The 21,625-nt window shown below is 36.5% G+C and overlaps 1 protein-coding gene across 2 annotated transcripts in view; it reads right to left on the bottom strand.

Moving 5' to 3' along the window:
- Window positions 1–21,625, bottom strand: part of PCDH15 (protocadherin related 15) — a 2,374,726-nt gene that overhangs the window by 1,928,988 nt on the left and 424,113 nt on the right. The window contains exons 3-4 of one of the 2 annotated variants that reach the window (XM_077258871.1): window positions 8,524–8,538; window positions 7,818–7,883 (exon numbers count right to left, since the gene is read on the bottom strand). In XM_077258871.1, the coding sequence (XP_077114986.1) occupies window positions 7,818–7,883; window positions 8,524–8,538 (81 nt within the window). The remainder of the gene's footprint in view (window positions 1–7,817; window positions 7,884–8,523; window positions 8,539–21,625) is intronic. The other variant, XM_077258870.1, reaches the window with a different exon arrangement.

The following is a 21,625-nucleotide window of genomic DNA, read 5'->3' as shown; positions in this document are numbered from 1 at the left end:
GTGGGTTTTCCAGCAAGACAATGACCCAAAACATACAGTTAAGGCAAAAAAGGAGAGGCTCAAAAATAAGTACATTAAGGTCATTGAGTGGCCAAGTCAGTCTCCAGACCTTAATTCCATAGAAACTTATTGAGGGAGTTTAATCTCCAAGTTGCCAAGTGACAGCCTCAAAATCTTAATGAGTTAGAAATGATCTGCAAAGATGAGTGGACCAAAATTCCTTCGGACATGTGCACAAACCTCATCATTAACTACAAAGAACATCTGCTGTGCTTGCCAACAAGGATTTTGCCACCAAGTATTAAGTCTTGTTTGCCATAGGGATCAAATACTTATTTCTCTCTGCAAAATGCAAATAAATTTATATAATTTATACAATGTGATTTTCTGGATTTTATTTTTGATATTCTATCTCTCAATGTCAAAATTAACCTACCCTTAAAACTATAGACTGTTCATGTCTTTGTCAGTGGGCAAACTTAGAAAATCAGCAAGAGATCAAATACTTATTTCCCCCCCACTGTAGATGCTTAAAGTACACCAGCCTCATCAGGTCTGCGAGATCTATTTATAAAAGTAAGCGGTTTGTATTGCAAAATCTGGTGACAAATCTGCTTTAAAAAAATATGAAGAAACCAGAAGCTGATTCTTTTAACAACTAATAAAACACGTGTCAATTGTCAAAATTGTTTAAATTAAGTTCCTTTTCATCATCACTTGTTTATTACATGTCAACATAATTGGAACAATCATAGTGTGGGTTATGTTCTCAACAGTAGGAAGAAAATACCACTATATAAAAAAATAGCCTATGGCTCGGCTTCCATATGTTATTCCTTTTTTACTCTCTGTTCATTAATCCATCTTCTTCCAAATATCTCAAGAACCTGAGCACCTTCATATCGGAATACATAACCTTGAAAATGTAATTTCACTCAATGCCAAACAAACCATCTAAATCTGAGAAATAATCAGTGTTACGGCATCTGTAGAACATATGATATACAGTAGTAACACAATATTGCCTATTGCAGCACATAATATATTGCAACCAAGTGACACTTTTTCTAGCTTTGACTTTTCAATTATATGTAGGTCAACATTTTGGAGCCATACCAAAAAGAAAATTCAAAATAAATTAACAGTATTTTTTTTGTTGCTCTTCAACCAAACATATATTTCCTAAGTAAAACCCGAGTGATATTGTGATGAACTTCTAGGACACCAGAAAAGATTTGGCAGAGGCACTCTGTGTCTACACTGATGTATTAATAAAAGAATAAGTCAATGACAAAAGATTTTCACATTATTTGCTTGCAATAAAAATAAAAAAAAAATCAACCTTCTTAACTGTTATGGTCAATTTGATGCTGGATTTCCTTTGCACTGCATACACAATGTTCTTGTTGTATGTACCTCTCTAACTATCTATCATATGGCACAGTCTTATAGGTTGGTTAGAGTTAATTGTAGGTGAGACCACAAAGGTGAGACTGGCCATACATATGAAATTCTATCCGATAGGTAGAAATATCATCTTGAGATTGTGGACATGTAAAAATGATGTTAGAGTCATAACTGCTCCAGAATGAAAAGTTGTATATCTATGATATTTAAGAGACACCTGACATGGAGAAACTCATTAAAGAGACTTTGGCACTGATTAATGAAGGTGTTTACACCTGAATTCAAAATTTTGCAACTTTCACCAGCTCTGTCCAAACAGGTGGAACTGGGGAGGAGCTCGGGCAAGGCTTGGCAATGCCCACCTGACAGGTTCATAAAAAATTCCAGAATACCTTATGCCATAAATGTTTCTCAAGTTCATGATGCATGCAAGTGATAAGATATGATGAATTTATTAAGTGGTATGCGCCTTTTAAAGGGGCTCCATCAGCAGGTTTTTGTTACCTCATCTGAGAGCAGCATGATCTAAGCAAAGAAACCCTCAATCCAATGATGTATCACTTAGTTTACTGGATGTAGTAGCTCTGACACAACCATAGTTCTTAGATTTAGCAATGCAGCAGAGCTCAGATGGCTAACCCCGCCCACACCAGGCTCTGTGTTTACAATTTCAATAGACAGTGAGCTGCTAAACACAGAATGGGGCGGAGTCAGACTAGCATGTATGTACTGCTGCAGCTGCTGTTGTCCAGACAATGAGTATCAACAGGTGATAAAACCTTCAAAATAAATAAGCATTAGCACACAGCCTGATATTGACACATTAGTGAAGTCCATGTCTCAACCTCTACATCATGCTTTATTCTGATTACATAGCAAAAACCTGCTGACAGATTTACTTCAATTAATTTATCAATTCCTATTCTTGCACTATCATTTCCTGCATCATCAATTAATTAATCGGGGCCTTTCTATTCTCTTAAATGGTTGTGAATTTAAGGAAAATTCTTTCTTTATACAGCTAGCTGTAGACAGGGCTAATAAACCTTGATATTTGTATTAGTAATAGATGATCTGTGAGCTGGTATTGCGTCTATGACCAGTTTATAAATTATTAAGAATGTTGTAGTTCTGAGTTTTTATCCAGTTGCTCATTCCAACCCTTATTTGTAATCATCTTGTGGATGCAGTATATTTTTTTAAACTGCAGCTGCTGCAATACATATTTTATCGATTAAAAATAAACACATTGTAACCTATCATTTCGGTTTCCATACAAATATTTCACCAACAATGACAAAAACAGATATCATCACATTAAACATGTTGATTTTTATAAATAGTAACCAACTTTCCAGAAGTAGAAATCATTGCTTTCCACCCATTCAAAAATGAAGGCACAATATAATATTTACATACACTTCTCAACCTAATAAGAATTAAAACAATATTGCTAAAATAAAAATCAGAAAGAAATTTAAAAAAAGAACCAACCTTCTTCTTCAATGTTATGGTCAATTTGATGCTGAATTTCTTTTAAGCTGCATACTTAATGCTTATCTATCTATCCACTGGCGGACACAGACCGAAAAGGACTCCTCTGTAAGAACAGCATATGAGCCCTGTGCAGTTTTTATAACTCATCGTAGTGCAAAATACCACCTTCTTTGGAGGTGCAAATTGGCTCCCGTGTATCTTGGGCTCATGTGCACCTGCACAGGTTGGGCCAATGATACGTCCGCCTCTGCATAAATCTATCTATCTATCTATCTATCTATCTATCTATCTATCTATCTATCTATCTATCTATCTATCTATCTATAGCAAAAAATGTCTCAAAGTAACTCCAGCAAAATATCAGCAATAGGAGAACACAAGGAGTTAATGCTCATAATCAAATTGTATTAAATGTTATAGATTACCAAGTGATGTACATAAAAACCATTCAAAACAGAGAAAAAGCAGCACAATAAGGTGGGCCACATGAATTTACACAGTCAAAATAATATACATATAAAAAGAGCCAAATGGTCTAAATAGACAATGTTTTATTACATAGTGCAATCAATCAAAATGTGCTACATACATATAATATACAAATGACAGATGGTAATCTCTTTTAGCAGACATGTGCAAACCATATGCCGGACATAATGGTCATAATGACCATACGTGCTTCAGATTGCAATAGCAAATGGTTAACATACAGTGGGGAAAATAAGTATTTGATACACTGCTGATTTTGCAAGTTTTTCCACCTAATGTACTGCAAACAGATACCTGACACACATGCACATGTAGACCCATTCAAGTGAATGGGTCTGTGCACGTCAGTGTGTTTCCACAGATCATGTGTCTGTGGGCAAAATACGTTGACATGTCCATATTTTACCAGCAGAATGGGATGCAAAATGTTCCACACACGTGCACACAAATGACACACACAAATGACACACAGAGATATCATTCATGTGACACGTACCGGTGCCTGAGAAGCAGCAGAACAGTTAGTGCTGTTCTCCGGTGCCAGGTGCTGAAGACTGCTCTCATCATTCTCCCCTGCTCTGCCAGTGATCAGCGTGAGAAGGGTAGAATGATGAGTTATATTCAACTGATAATAGTGAGAGTAGTGATGGGACTACTACTTCCATCAGCCTACACCTGCTGCTGCTAATAACAGTGAAAGCAGAAGTGGCTGATGGGACTAATACTCCCATCAGCCTACACCTGCTGCCACTAATAAGAGTGACAGCATGGGTCAGTTGAAGGGAGTATTTATAACCCGCCACCTGCACTATAAATAAATTAAAAAAATGTCATGGGTTCCCCAGAATTTTCTATAATCAGCCTTGCTGAAGCTGACAGCTGAGGGCTACAGCCCCCAGCTGTGAGTTTTGCATGGCTGGTTATAGAAAATACAGGTGAACCCATGCCATTTTTTTAATTTATTTATAGTGCAGGAGGCGGGTGATGAATACTCCCATTAGCTGCTCCTGCTGTCACTGTTATTAGTGGCAGCAGGTGTAGGCTGATGGGAGTAATAGTCCCATCAACCGCTACCTGCCATCTCTATTTATCAGTTGAATGTAACTTCCATCATCCTCGCCTGTTTGTGCTGATCACTGGCAGAGCAGGGGAGAATAATGAGAACTGTCTTCAGCACCTAGCACCAGGGAATAGCACTAACTGTACCTCTTCTTCTCAGGCGCTGGTTTGTGTGGTACTGAGGCAGCACATGGGTGGCACATGGTTGCCACATGTGTGCAGCAAGTATTACACAGACAGACACACGGACACTGACATCTCTGGTACCAGAAATATCAGGACAAATATCAAATATATCAAATATCAAATATCAAAACCAGTATTACAGATAATCTCACGTCCTTAAACCATGGATAGCAAGTGTGAGTGTAGTATATAAATCATAACTTTTAATAATTAAAAGTATAAAACAGCAAATATCACCTATAAAAAGGAAGACAACCCACTAAATATTAGATACAAGTCCCATTTTGTTACAGTCTGAAGGTATGTCTTCCATTTTAAAATAAGGTTAAAAACATGATCTGATCTTCCCTGCAATGTGGAGATCAGAAACAATAAAGGGTTTGTGTCATGAGGTGGGTTAGATGCTAACCGACAATTAGTTAGAAACTGTTCAATGGTTAACACACCTCCAAGAGTCAAACTATCTCATTGCACATGAGTTCATAGGACAATAGATTATGAATCCCTCTTCTTTGTAAACTGAGCTGATTTTCCTATTATCTTGGGTCAGGTAATGACAGTGGTAAGACCAAAACTGACTTGACAAGGAAGGAATGAATGCATCAAACCATGTCATAAAGTCAATATAAAGTTCATATGGTACATCAAGACACAGAAAGGAATAGAAATAAATTGGAGTCTTCTCACCCATTCTGTGTTTTTCTTCCAGGTATGGATTTATTTTGTCCTGGTTTAATCCTGATGGGGAAAAGAAATGGGGTATCGACTTCTCCTATTGGTTCCTATAGTGGTTCAAGCTAGAGGTTACTCCAAATACTCCCACCCTGACAAAGGCAGTCTACAACTAACCCTGTAATGGAAGTCCTGAACTCTCCCTTGTTGCACATCCTGATTTGTTTCATCCAAGTAACTCTTCGGGGGACTGACATATTCAGGCATAGGGTTTCTAAAGTGCTAGGTGCATAATGAAACATGGGTCTCTCCATACTTTGTCTAGTTCTGCAGAGGACTGGTGATCTAAGAGAGTGACTTGTATCTAAGATTTAGTGTCTTGTCTTCTATTTTTATAGGTGGCATTTTTTTATATTTTAAATTTAAAATTTATGTTTTTTATACTAATTTCACTATTGCAATACAAGTTTTTCCACCTACAAAGTATGGAGATGTCTGTAATTTTTTATCATAGTACATAGTACATAGTATCAAGTGTACCACTTCAACTGTGAGAAACAAAATCTATAAATAAAAATCAGAAAATCACATTGTATGATTTTAAAATAATTAAGTTGCATTTTATTGCATGAAATAAGTATTTGATCATCTACTAACCAGCAAAAATTGTGGTTCTCACTGACCTGTTAGTTTTTCTTTAAAAATCTCTCCTGCTCTGTACTCATTACCTGTATTAATTGCAACTATTTAAACTCATTACCTGTATAGAAGACACCTGTCTACACACTCAATAAATCACACGCCAACCTCTCCATCATGGCCAAGACCAAAGAGCTGTATAAGGACATCAGGGACCAAATTGTAGACCTACACAAGGCTTGGTTGGGCTACAGGACAATAGGCAAGCACCTTGATGAGAAGGCAGTAACTGTTGGCAAAATTATTTTAAAAAAATAGAAGAAACACAAAATGATGGTCAATCTTCTTTGGTCTGGGGCTCCATGCAAGATTTCGCCTTGTGGGGTTAGGATGATTCTGAGAAAGGTCAAGAATCAGCCCAGAACTACATGTGAGGATCTGGTCAATAACCTGAAGAGATCTGGCACCACAGTCTCAAACATCACCATTAGTAACACACTACGCCATCATGGATTAAAATCCTGCAGGGCATGTAAGGTCCCCCTGCTCACACCACCACATGTCCAGGACTGTTTTAACTTTGCCAATGGCTATCTGGATGATCCAGAGGAGGTATTGGAGGTTATGTCATCAAAGGAGACCAAAATAGAAGTTTTTGGTATCAAATCCACTCACCAAGGAAGAAGAGGAAGAAGGATGAGTTCTACCCAAAGAACACTTTCCCAACTGCAAAGCACAGTGGGATAAACATCATTCTTTAGAGGGGCTTTTCTGCAAAGGAGACAGGACAACTACACCATATTGAAGGGTGGAAGGGTGTATGGATTGGGTCATGTATTGTAAGATTTTGTCCAACAACCTCCTTCCCTCAGTAAGAGCACTGAAGATGGGTCATGGCTGGGTCTTTCAGCATGGCAATGACCTGAAATACACAGCCAGGGCAGCTAATGTGTGGCTCTGTAAGAAGCATTTCAAGGTCGTGAAGTGGCCAATTCAGTCTCCAGACCTGAACCCAATAGAAAATCTTTGGAGGGAGGTGAAACTCAATGCTGCCCAATGACAGCCCTGAAACCTGAAATATCTGGAGAAGATATGTGTGGATGAGTGCGTCAAAATCCCTATTGCAGTATGTTCAAACTTGGTCAAGGACTACTTGAAACATCTGATCTCTAACTGAAAGCAAATGTTTCTGTACCAAATATTAAGTTCTGTTTTTTTCTTGTATCAAATACTTATTTGATGCAATAAAATGCAAATTAATTATGTAAAAATAATACAATGTGATTTTCTGGATTTTTTTATGATTCTGTCTCTCACAGTTGAAGTGTACCTACGATAAAAATTACAGACCTCTCCATTCTTTGTAGGTAGGAAAACTTGTAATATTGGCAGTATATCAAATACTTATTTTCCCCAGTGTATGGGTCAAAATTTCATATCCAAGAGCAAAAGCTAATGGGTGTGACAATGTCAGGGTACACCCCAGGAAAAGTCCCCAATATGCGTTTTGCAATGTTTAGGTAGCTTGCTTCATCATTGGCTGCACTTTGTGCATGAAGCAACTGAGAAGACAAAGTTCAGTGTAATGAAGAACTGTATGTGTGAGAGTTCTTCACATTTATTCATCCTGACTAGATTACTCTAAATAGGCAGAAATCTAGATGACCTAATCTGAGTAATTGCCTATCCACCTACCTAGCTGATTTTTAAGCTCTAATAAAGAAACATGGCAAATTGTTAAAACATCACCTCATGCCACCTGAGATGCAACAGATAAGCTATTTTAAAACAGGTTTACAACTCTAAAAAATAAACTTTTTTCCTCAAGATCTACATACATAATAAAAAGATTCTTCAATTGTGCTTACCATTCCTGCTTTCTTCATCTATAGCAACTATAGTTGCCGGTGGACCAGATCTGGCTAGCTCGCAATCTACAAGCAAAGGAAAGAAAGAAATTAATTTACTATTTTTCCAAAATGATTAAGAGTTATTGTTATGGTCGGTTTTAACAGAGATGATATTGGAAGATCCAGGCTGCACATAGCAATGTAAATCAATGACTGCACAAAATGATTTTTTAGGGTTTACTTAAAATGCAAAAATATTGCCTGAATGTAGAAACGCCGGCACCTAAAAATGCAAACAACAAGCATCTACCACATCACAACATACAACTGGTCACATGTAACACCAAAAGCCACTGATGTACTCACAGCCTTTGTACCTATTTTCAAAAAGTTTTTGTTCCTTTATATGTAAATCAAATGTTTTTGAAAACAATTACTAAGCCTCTCTCTGAAGTCTGAGGCAACAGAGTTGTGAAGTTGAAGTCCTTCAGGACTAGAAGGATATTATGGTAATTTAGGACATCAAAAAATAACATCAAGAGATGATTAAAAGGGAAACATTGTAATTAAAGCTTCACAACAAAAACAAATATAATTGGAACTTAATTGTGATCAAAAGGATCTAATTGAAGTGAGTGAGCAGAATTTGAATAATGTTATAAGAAGAATGAATATGAATAACAGTCAAGCAATGTTTCAAGACTTCCAGCTTGTGACATCTTACCCTCATATTGCCAGTCTGTAGTCATAAGCATAGTCATCAAAGGAAGCAGAGAGGAATTATGAAAGAAAAGAAATGAGAACACAGTCATTTTATAGACGTCACATGCAAACAGTAGAATATAAGGATTGGTGGAAAACCATTGAGTGGGTTGTGAATTCTACAGATGATGGAAGTTAAGTGTCATTATCAATGAAATTCACCTAAAGAAAGCCTGCCATGGTGAACATGATATATGATCTGTAGAAAACATTTTATAGAGCAGCCAGAGCTTAGTCAATTGATAAATAATTTTTAAGGAAAATATTATAACTTATTTTATTCATTGCTGGCTTAGGGTTCCAGCAGATGGTCCTAGTCAGTGATTTACAATTGCTAATCAGTAAGTAAGAACACCCACTGGACCACTAACCAAAGAAAGAGTAGAAGATCAAGTACTGCAATGGATAAAGTTTCAATACTTTCCTAATTTCTTTTTATAGCAAACTTTTAAGCTTCTCCAGTTCTTTTCCATCCTGGCTGTAGATAGACACATTGTATATACTGTGAATAAATCTAGATGTGGAAAATAGTGGAGGGAGAGTGGGTAAGTGTTTAGTCAGTGCTCACCTGGTGGAGTTGTGACAGGCACAACTTCTATGTAGATATGAAGAAATATAGCTGCTGCTGCCCTGTGGGTGGCGAATAGGTCCTCCAAGAAATACTAGATCCAGTTGGAGGAAACACGTTAGGTGGGCTGCACTGCTGGAGTAATCCAAGACTTTAACAATTATGTTTTTTTATTCTATCATTTTTGTTGAAGTATTGAATTACTCCAGCGGCCAACCTAACGTGTTTTATCCAACTGCATCCATTGAATATACTATATGACAGGTTCTTTTCCATTTCATTATAGGGGAATATGTGGTTAAAAACAATAATTCATGTAATCGTTTCCAGAAAAGCTTCTGTTATTTTTTACTAATTAGAAAAAACAGTCTTTTTATGACAGATCAAAAAAAAAATTTTAATTCCCAAAATAACAGATTGCATCTAATCTAATTTGATTTGACCTGATTGATTGCTACACTGTGATAGATGATAGATAGATAGATAGATAGATAGATAGATAGATAGATAGATAGATAGATAGATAGATAGATACATTTATAAATTAATACATATATAATTTAATTTACAATATTAGCTTTTCATTTGGAGCAATGATTTTAAAATAGATAGCAGGATGAAATATTTTATTGCATTAAAGGCTTTAGCTAATATATCTTTCAACTTCTAATTCAAACATTGCAATTGATATATGACTTATATTATTTATTAACTGAGTATCACAAATCAAAGAAACTCAAACACCTTTCAGAATTTCCCTTTTATATCTAACTGAAATCATCAAGAACATATATGAAACTTAAACATCACAGATCCATAAAAAACAACCAGTATCTCTATTATGTATTAAGCAGCCTTTAAAAAAAGGTAAAAAGTATATCTCAAATTGAAGCACATTTTTATAGCAATTTTTAGTTTGTAGCAGAGTTCAAGTCCTCTTAGTGTCCAAAAAAACAATTTGCAAATCTAATTTCACAGAGGAGCATTGCACGGCCTGTAGGCCTCATTAATCTGACTTGTCAAGCATGTTACTCTTCATAAGGAGAAAGGTTACCCCTTAGACTTCAGTCAGAGGCCTCTCAGACAGCCAAATCAGATCTCATGCTTTGCAGAAGAAGGGGCAACATTCTGAAACACATGCCTGCAAATTGAGTTTCTGGTTTGGATTTTATCCTAAGTCATGTGACAAGGCTCATTAAAGGTTCGATATTGTCTTTAAGGATTACTACATCCAATAGGTGGCTCTAGAGTTCAAGTCTTCTTCCTCTCTAAAGAAACAATTTGCATAAAGAGCCACAGCAGCAACCAGAGCTATCTCCTATTACTGCTGTTTAAGAATTTAAAAGTCACTTCACTGATTGCTCATGCACTTCTGCCTCCATTGATTCCCTACAATGTGATTATGGTGGGGCTGATAAGTTATGGCAGCCAGGAGCTGAAGACCCCAAGGCAACCATATTTGTCCTGCTGTGAAGCCCAGCTTGTGGCACAGTTGTTTTGTATAATATTTTTGTGATAATGTTTTTCCTCCAAGAAATATTTGAATAAATAAGTAGGTAACACCGGGGTGGGTCAGCACGGGAGCAGGAGCTGCTCTTACTTGATGCCTGTCCTCTATAGATGATAGAGGGATGTTTCCGGTGTCACCACCCTCTATGATGTCCATATCATACAAGGTCTGTACCTTCAAAGAGACTAACATCTTAGAGAAATGAAAACTTTTGAAAACGGCAATCTATTGTACTTTTTACTGAAAATGACTTATTGCTGTAGCATCAGTCATCAATTCATCAGAAATAGTGAGATTAAAAAAAGACCTCTTCAACTCTTAGCTAATGTACTCTGAAAAGGATTATTTTCTTCTTACTCTTGTAATTCATCTAAATATTATTGATGTTTTACTCTTCTGAGAACAAGGAAGGACACCATCCTAAAGGAGATAGGACAGGCATCTGATTCACAAGGACACTGCGATGATGACATTACAGCTAAACATCAGATGTAATGTGTCTGTTAGATTGATTTTCATTTGAATAGATACAATAGCATTTTATAAAATAAATTACCTATAATTTGAGCCTAATTTTAGTTCAGATATAGGTAATACAGTAAATCAACAACATCCCTTATAATATAAATAATGATGGAGCACATTTACAGTTGGTTACGGTTATGATTAGATTAAAAAAAGACAAAGCAAAAATTATTATCCGTGCACGAAAAATACCATATCTCTGTGGGATTTTTCCCATAAAATAGCTATAAAATATCAAAGAAAATCAATAAATGATGGAACATTTCAAACAACATAACATTGAACAGTCAACTTTGCTAGCTACTTAGGCTATGTGCACACGTTGAAATTTGCAGCAGATGTTTCTGCACCAAAATCCAGTGTCACACTGTATAACATTTTTTAAACATTTTTATGTGTGTTTTAATGAATTTTTATGGATTTTTCCACATTCATTTGAATGGGTGAAAATGTTGCAGAAAACGCTGAAAGAGTGGATATGTTCCAGATTTGAAAAAATTATTTCATTGTTCAAATCTTCAAGGGAAAAATAAGCAGCTTCATAAATCAGAAGTCTCTTTCACTTAGCTGGTACTAAGCATCTTCCTATCATTACTAGAGATGAGCGAATTTGCTCGGGTTCCCTCTTATGCGGCAAGCTACAGCGCTTGCTGAGTAAGCTGCAGAGGGAACCTGGCTTCCTGCATCGCGCCGGCCGATCAGCTAATCAGCACCGCAGCTGCATGTCTCATGGCTGTGTGACAGGCACGACACATGTATGGATAGCCCAACATGAGTAAATTTGCTCATCTCTAGTCATTAGTTACATAATTACCTTGCACATGCACAGAATGCTCCTGGGCCTCACCAGAAAGTCTGAAGGTATGACTCAGTTTGAGAGGCCTGGGAATTTCAGCACAAGATGGTGGACCAGAAGATGCAATGAGACCGGGATAGGTGACAAAGAAGTGAACATTAAGGTGAGTTATGAGGGTTTTTATTTTTAACATCTTACATTTTGTAAGACTCTAAGCCATAAAAAGGACATTAAGTTCATGGAAAATATCTTCTCCAGAAATCACATTTTCCAGGAAAACCTGAGCAAATGAGTGAATTAGAATTTTTCCTGATGCGCACATTTTTACTTGCAGGTCCTGATCTCAACATCATCTATGTATTTACTGTAACTACCTGGGGCTACATAAACAGACAGAACAGTTTGCACTAATCTACATCCACAGAACATCTTTGGTTAGTTCTCTATGATGTCTGGAAAAACCTACTTGATGAGTTCCTTTAATTACTGTGTGCATGTGTGCAACATATATTTTGATCATTCGCTTTGCATTTTGCTATTTGGTAAATGTAAACTTCCAACACTTCCTTTTGAAAAGCATTCTTTGCAGCATTTTTCCACAAGTGCCTAAATCTTTTGCACAATACACGCAAGTGCTGGCACACTCAAACTTGTTCAAATAAAGTATTTCTCCCAGACATTTATTGCAATTACACATGTTTTGTTGTACACCTGTTTATTTCCATTGTGTACAATACAATACAAAACAACAGAGAAAAAAAAGGGAAATTGGACATAATTTCACACAAAAAAATTCAAAAGAGGGCAGGACAAAATTATTGGCACCTTTCCAAAAAATGTGGGTAAGCAACTTTGTTACAAGCATTCTATTTCATACTCACCTGTGGCAAGTAACAAGTGTGGGCAGTATGAAAATAACACCTGAAACCATCTAAAAAGGGGAGAAATTCACTCAATCTTTACATTATATGTCTGTGTGTTACACTAATGATAGAGAACAGAAAGAGGAGAAGAAAACTGTCTGAGGACTTGAGAACCAAAATAGCTAAAAAAAATATCTACAATCACAATGTTACAAAGTCCATATCCAAACGTTTTGATGTTTCTTTGTCCATGGTGTGCAACATAATCAAGAAGTTTACAACCAATGGCACTGTAACTAATTTCCCTGAACGGCAGAAAAAAATTGATGAAAAGTTACAATGCAGTATAGTTCGGATGGTGGACAACAAGCCCCAGTCAAGTTCCCAAGAAATTCAAGTTGCCCTGAAGGCTCAGGGTGCATCAGTGTCAGCGCAATCTATCCATCAACACTTGAATAAAGGAAAAAGCTATTTCAGGAGACCCACTCAGGACCATAGTGCTGACCGAGACATAACAAAGCTACACTGCAGTAACCCAAAGTCCTTATCTGAAAGCATTTTGTGGACAGATGAGACCAAGATAGAGCATTTTGGTAAAGTGGATCATTCTAATTTTTACTGAAAATGGAATGAAGTCTACAAAGAAAAATAACACAGTACCAACATTCAAATATGGTGGAGGTACAAATATGTTTTTTCTTGGTGTTTCTGGCACTGGGTGCATTGACTGTGTTCAAAGCATCATGAAATTACCAAAGGATTTTTGGTCACAATATAGTGCTCAGTGTCAGAAAGTTGGGTTTGCATCCTAGTTCATGGGTCTTCCAGCAGGACAATGACTTAGATCATACATAAAGAATCACCCAGAAATGGATAGAAACAAAGTGCTGGATAGTTATGCTGAAGCTAAAGAAGCAAGGATTTGGGGGAAACTACATGCAGATGGGTAAGGAATTGGCTGAAAGCAAGGAAAAAAAGAGTTGTCATAAATGGTACATTCTCTAAATGGGATATAGTCGGCAGTGGGGACCGCAGGGACATAGGACATTTCTTTTTAACCTCTTTATTAATAACCTTGTGGGTGGGATTGGAAGTAAAGTGTCAGTCTTGGCTGATGACACCAAACTTTGTAGGATACTAAAATCTGACCATGACAGTACAATATTGCTAAATTATCTGGATAAGATGTCTAAATGGGCAAATACATGGCAAATGAGATTTAATGTAGATAAATGTAGAGTAATGCACCTAGGACAGAGTAATCCTATTGCTGCATATACATTAAATGTGGACTTATACTTGGGACTACAGAACAAGAAAAGGACTTGGGTATTCTGATTACAAGTAAGCTGAGCAGCAGTACTCAATGTCAGGCAGCAGATGCAAAAGCAAACACAATTTTAGGGTATATAAAAAGAGAGATAAAATCCCTCAATTCCAACGTATTGTTAATCTTTTATAAATCACTGGTGAGGCTACATTTAGAAAATGGGATCGAGTTTTGGGCTCCACATTTAAAAAAGAAGTTAGAGCTATTTCAAAGGCGGGTAACTAGATTGTTACAATGGATGGAAGGCCGCTCATATGATGAAAGGTTGGAAATGTTGGGCTTGTTTAGCTAAGAAAAAAGATGATTCAGAGGGGATCTCATTTACATGTATAAATATGTGTCGTCGGTACAAAGAACTGGCACAAGACTTATTTCTTTCAAGGACCATACCTAGGACCAGGGGGAAGTCATTATGGGTGGAAGAAAGGTGATTCCAACAGCTATCTGTAAATAGGAAAGAGTTCTTTACAGTTAGAGGAGTCAGAATATAGAAAGCCTACCACAAAAGGTAGCGATGACAAAAACTATGACAGCATTTAAAAAAAGGGCTGGATAATTTATTCAATACACATAACATTACGGATTATAGTTAATTTAGTGACAAAATGAATAATTGGTAGAGAAAAGTTGAACTTGATGGACCAAGGTCTTTCTTGAACATATGCAACTATGTAATTTTCATGTGGCCAGCAGTGAATCCATATCTAAATTCCACTGAACACCTGTGGAGAGATTTTAAAATTGCAGAATCTTCTGCCTTCTATACCAGTCTGTCATTGTTAGTTTATTCACAGCAATTTACATATAACTTTGTTGTTGGGTGACCCAGGACCAGGAGCTCCTTCCCTGTCCCTAATGCTAGTGGGCACCCTAGCTCGCCCTGTTCCCTGGGTTACTTCTAAAGGTGAAGATGTTGGGGTCACATACCTTGCCTTATCTCCTGAATATGCCCTCCTTCTGTACCCTTCCCGCACCCAGGGAAGAGGGGAGTAGCAGTGCACCAGACAACCAGACAAACGACATAACACGAACAGGGGAAATTGAAAACACCAGGCATACATATATACATTCATAAATAACAGAGGTTTGCACCAGAGACTGGAGGATGGGGTAAAACTAAAGTAGGAGAAGAACGGGGATTATCAAACTCACAAAACCAAGCAACAGTCACAGACAAATCTACCATATGCCTCATCCAATAACCACCAACTGCTATCCTCCCAGCCATGCAGCATAAACTAGCTAGCTCTGATGAAGTGCGTCAGTCAGGACCCAGATTACATAGGGGATAGGAGTGACTAACAGTGTTCAGCTGAGACCATTAGCTGCAAGAGCTCTCTGCAGAGAAAATAAACCCCTGCACTGCCAAAAAATATTTACACTGTTTAATAAGAGGATGACATGCTTCTATTCAGCGCAATAGTAGGAGTAATCAGACACTATGGTCTACTGGCTCCGCTCTGTCGCAGTAACCCCGTGACATTACATTTGTATTTTATATGTAACACACCAATAAATCAATGGTTCTCTAAAAATAATAATAATATATTTTTTTTAATTTTATTTATGTTTAACAGAGGCATGTAAATTAATTTTTCTCAATAACAGGCCAAGTTCTCATGGCTGAGTTCTGTCCATGAAGAAATGGAAAGCACATGGACAGCATTTGGACAGGTAAGATGATTTTTATTTTTACAAACCGAATCTGCACTTGAGGAAAAAATGCAGCATGCACTAGCTTCTTCTGTGTCTTGATTGAGACTTTTCCATTCAAATCTTTCAAATCTATGGGTGCGCCAAAAAAATGGTATTCCATGCAGAGAAACTGTCTAACGTCTGATTTTTAAGGGTACATTACAAAATCATAAACATAGGAATCTGTATTTAGTCTTTTAAATGTTTAAAAAGTGCTGCTGTATAAAATGGATCGGCCAACGATTTCATATGGATTGCATACAGCTGACAAATGAGCAAAAAAGTCATCTGAATTTTCTGGATATAACTGTTTTTGTTTTTTTTTTCTCATATGAACGGTAAGAATTTGCTCACACGAACGCTATCTCATGTTTTATCAGATAGTACTCGGAATAAAGTTATTCTATAAGGCAGCATAGATCCGCTTTATTTTTCTCATACTGATTCAGCATGAGAAATAAATTGCCGCATGCTGCGAGTGGCTGTGAGACTCGGCTCATATGCACCCATACAAGTCTATGGGTGCGTGTGAAACATTAGAGTGCACTCGGATGTCATCCAAGTGCATTTAGATTTATGTGGGCACAGACTCTAGAGAAGATGGAAAAATGAAGGTATCTGTCTTCTCTGCACCTGTGATACGATTCTCCCATGCGAGAGGACTGGATGTAGTAAACTGACTCTCGGCTCAAACACTGATTAGAGTTTTGAGCCGAGTGTCATTACCATAATTGGCTTGATTAACTTGAGTGAGCATTCCCTAACCATGGGAATATTTGGAGAAAAAAAAGTCATATTATTCATATTATTATGTCACTGCTATATTAGAGTAATTGCTTTGAGGAAGGGATATAATGCTTCATGTATTCCATGTTCATGGTTTAACTTCACAAAAAAAGAAAGACGGTAAAGAGACTATTTGCTTCCATATTTATGGAATATTAACATATTTATGCATTGTATGAAATTACTGTGGGTTCTTTTATCTGGGTTTCCAAATCCAATAAAAAAGCATGTGTAGGCAGCAATAATGAAATAATTTGCTCAACATGGCACGTGGAGAATAACAGGTATAATTATTAAAATTATTTTCAACCTAATTACTAAAGCAGCAGAGACAAGAAATAAAATCTGTAAACAAATAATTGGATTAAAATGGGAATGACTAGGTAACCAAACTTGTTCAAATAAATCCGAATTTTCTCTCCAAGAACAGCTATAGATAATATTTTTTTATTATTCAAGGCACAAATAGTCCAGTAATTACTACTGCTATCCATGGATATAATTGACACCTAATTATATACTGTAATTTCTTCATATTATTAATCCTTTGCAGATTATATAGCAATTATATTAAAATGAACATGTACCCTAAAAGGCCAAGTAGCAACTAAATGGAATTTAGATAATTCATATGAAATTCATTCTCTAAAAGCTTTTTCTTTCTCAACATCATTGTATTATTTGAACAGACCTCAGACTATAGGTCACCAGCACATATTATGTTTAAAAGGGAACCTGTCATCTCATAAAATGCTACTAACTAGCAGATATGTGGCTATTCTGCTGTTCACTTGCGTTCTAAAGCCGTGCGGCAACTGCTCTGAAAGGGCAGCTGCCGGGATAAAATTAAGTTTATTCCTCCCGGCAGCCTCTGGCTTTCAGTCATAGAGGTGCTGCCGGCGTGACTTCAGTCGCAGCTCAGTATATCGTGAGCGGCTGTAACCACGCACTGGCACTGAATAACAGCCGGCTCAGCAGTGAATCAGTACAGACCCGACTGTCTATCAGTACCGGGGTGTGGTTACAGGTGGAGCTCAATATGTACTGAGCGGTGACTGAAGCCACATGAGCCACACCCCCATTACTGAAAACTGGAGGTTGCCATGTTTAAATACCTTTTTAACATATGTTGCAGTCTAATTGGAAGAGTGGTTGCAAAGACAGATTTATTGTTATATTCTGCTGGCCAGAAGTTTATTTTCAGTCATCATCTAGGTAGAAAAGTGAACAGTGAGAGTCCTGCAATTACTCCCCTTCTCTGTGACATCCTGATCTAGTCCTGCACTTCAAATTAGACTGCCACATATAAAATTATATGTACCAGAAAACTAGCATTATTGTGCAGGTAAATACTTTTTTTCTGACCCTTTTCCTTAAAAGCAAAAGTTTGGAAACTACATGTATGAAAAGTTTTATGTTGTTTTTTTTCAGCGGGAAAAATGCAAAATGTGGCCATAAAATCACAATGGAAATAGCATACAGTTTTGGTATTTTTGTAATTCACTTATTTTATGCTTTTTATGCATTTTGGTGCTTTGTGGTATTAATTTTATCTCAACAGGCAAAAAAACTGTAGCAAAAACACAGAACTAACTTGCAGCGTTCTTTAAAAAGTCACTACATGACAAAAATCTCAAGGAAAAAATGCACCACGGGATTGAGATTTTACAAATCTCATTCCTTTTCCTGTTAGTGTATAACAATTTATTTTTCCTCAAAAAAAAGTTGAAAAAACACATCATAAGTGCTGCTTGTAAACAAGCCCGAAACATGTTTTGTTTTTCCCCTTTTAAATGACTTAATACTCTATTTTTTTATTTATTTTTTTTTTGTTTTATTTACAGATTTTTATTTTGCAAGGAAAAAGTAGAAATGTGCCTGCATCAGCTCCACTGGGAAAAATAATAATAAGAAAAGCAAAAAACAAAAAGCGTCTTAACAGACAGAACCTGTCCTCCAATTGCATAGATATGGAGTATGGAAAAATTAGGGGTTTGCAGGCCATCTCAATTACCTTTTGGTACAAAAAATAAGCCAAACCACCAAATGAAGCGAATTACAAACTTGCAGGACACGATAATTTAAAAAAAGAAACTTTAGTTACTCTGTAAATGTCTCAGAATTCCCTAGCAGGATTTTTTGCATAGAATTCATTAAACCAGACAAACACTTTGAAATCTTTGTTATATAGGATTCTGTAATACAAGACAACTATTTGTAACATTTGCCTGTCATTTTGATGACAGAATACCAGGCAGTCATGTCTGAAGCGTGAGCAGAGCGATGACTATCAATCAATTATTAACCATGTGTGGTTTACATTTCTTCAGTATTTTTTTCAATGCATTATTGAGCTTTGGAAAACCTCTATCATGTTACAGCTCCTACACTTCTGTGCTGTCACAACCTGCATAATTTATACCCAACGTTAGTTACCAGAGCTCCAACAAGTTGGTCCTTACATCACTTGTATATTAGGTAAATGTATTTATATGAGTTTGCATTGTTTCCATAGTGCTGAGCTTGTCTGCCATTCCGTAAACTGATATGATCCTCTCTAATTCCATATTGATGACTGGTACTAAAACACCATTTCTACTCTACAATAAAGTCCTTGTGTTAATGTCTCTCCTGATGTTTCTACCTTTGTGATGCACTGAAACATTAATATTTCTCATTTCATTATTCAATAAATTAAACAACCATAATTCAATTTATTCTGGGAAGATTAGTATATTGTTTAGTTAAAAAAATGTTTCCCCAAATTACTAAAGATGTGCACCAATCATATGTGCCTGTTATTAATTTATATAAAGACTGGCCAATATGTGAGGAAAAGGGAAACATGTCTAGCATACCTTACAAGTTGATATGTGCACCACTTCAACAAATTTGAAGCATTTTATGCCATTTTTACCAACTCTTAAATGTTTGTATCTTATGAAACTATTCATGATCTCCCAATCAATGTCATGAATACCTTCTTGACAGTCTTTAAAGTCGTTGAGCTGAAATTAAATATAAATATACTTTGCTAGATAGAGATGGGCGGATTGATTCGCAGAAGTCTATTCCATTGGCAAATCTCTTACCTTCTTGAATTTTAAGCTTATGATTAGCCAGAGCTGGCATGATGTTATCATTGCACTATGAGACCCAGATGATGTCATTGCTGCATCATGATGCACAGATGATATCTTGACAGCCTCACTAATCAAAAGCCTTGCTGGGGACCCTGAATAGTAAGAGATTTGTGATACTCCTTTACTAGAGTCCAACAAATCAATCTGTCCAACTTTACCGCTAGATACTAAGTTATGTATTGTTATGGTACCTCTTTTTGGTTCCCAGTTAGAACCTAATGACGTTATCAACCAGAAAAATTAGGAGTACCACGTCCAAAAAAAATCAATTTACATTTTTTATTGATTTTTTGGATGTGGTACTCCTATTTTTTCTGGTTGATAATTGCATTCAAGAGTGTCCTTCTATAGGCATTTGCCTGAGATATAACCACTAGGTTATGAATCATTCTGGCATTTGTGTACTGATGGTGTTCTATTTGGTTTGTATTTATTTTATAGAACCTAATGACAACCTCATGTCGAAAGCATTGGTGACAAAAGACACTCCTTTTTTTTCACTAAATCTTACTGAAGGATCTGCATAATAGCAAAAATCATTCCAAGCAAATGCAAGAGAAATGCAAGAGAATCCAAGCAAAGGGACCCTAAGCAATGGATCACTTGGGTGAAATTTGTGAGAGAGGTGTCAATCACACAACAATTTCTGAGAAAGAGCAGAGAGCAAAATATATTTATATATAAGTACAGTGGGGGAAAAAAGGATTTGATCCCTTGCTGATTTTGTTAGTTTGCCCACTGACAAAGACCTGAACAGTATATAATTTTAAGGGTAGGTTAATTTTAAAATTGAGAGATAGAATATTAAAAAGAAAATCCTGAAAATCACATTGTATAAATTATATACATTTCTTTGCATTTTGCAGTGAGAAATAAGTATTTAATCCCTCTGGCAAACAAGACAATACTTGGTGACAAAACCCTTGTTGGCAAGCACAGCTGTCATTTTTTTAGTTGATGAGGATTGCGCACATGTCAGAATGAATTTTGGTCCACTCCTCTTTGAAGATCATCTCTAAATCATTAAGATATTGAGGCTGTCGCTGGACAACTCGGAGTTTCAACTCTCTCCATAAGTTTTCTAAGGGATTAAGGTCTGGAGATTGGCTTTAGCCCCAACCTTAACCCTAACTTTACCCCCAACCCTAACCCTAACTTTCGCCCCAACCCTAACCCTAACGCTAATGGGAAAATGGAAATGCATTTTTTATTTTATTATTTTTCCCAGCTAACGGGGTGATAAACGGGGTTTGATTTATTATTTATAGCGGGTTTTTATGTTTGGCAGCTGTCACACACTAAAATATGCTTGCAAAATAGTTTTTGCATCACCACATTTTGAGAGCTATCATTTTTTCATATTTTGGCCCACAGAGTCATGTGAGGTCCTGTTTTTTGCGGGATGAGTTGACATTTTTATTGGTACCATTCTCAGGCACATGACATTTTTTGATCGTTTTTTATTACTATTTTTGGGAGGTAGATTGAACAAAAACCAGCAATTCCTGAATTTCTTTTGGGTGGGCATTTATGCCGTTCCGCGTGTGGTAAAATTGATAAAGCAGTTTTATTCTTCGGGTCAGTACAATTACAGCAATACCTCATTTATATCATTTTTTATGTTTTGGTGCTTTTACACAATAAAACTATTTTACATAAAAAATAATTATTTTTGCATCGCTTTATTCTGAGGGCTATAACTTTTTTATTTTTTTGCTGATGATGCTGTATGGTGGCTCGTTTTTTGCAGGACAAGAGGACATTTTCAGCAGTACCAAGATTATTTATATCCGTCTTTTTAATCGCGTGTTATTCCACTTTTTGTTCAGCGGTATGATGATAAAGCAT

The sequence above is a fragment of the Ranitomeya variabilis genome, chromosome 4 (assembly GCF_051348905.1).
Source record: "Ranitomeya variabilis isolate aRanVar5 chromosome 4, aRanVar5.hap1, whole genome shotgun sequence".
NCBI classification, from domain to species: Eukaryota; Metazoa; Chordata; class Amphibia; order Anura; family Dendrobatidae; genus Ranitomeya; species Ranitomeya variabilis.
The sequence above is the reverse complement of the archived record's forward strand: the minus strand, read 5'-3'. Positions and strand labels throughout refer to the sequence as shown.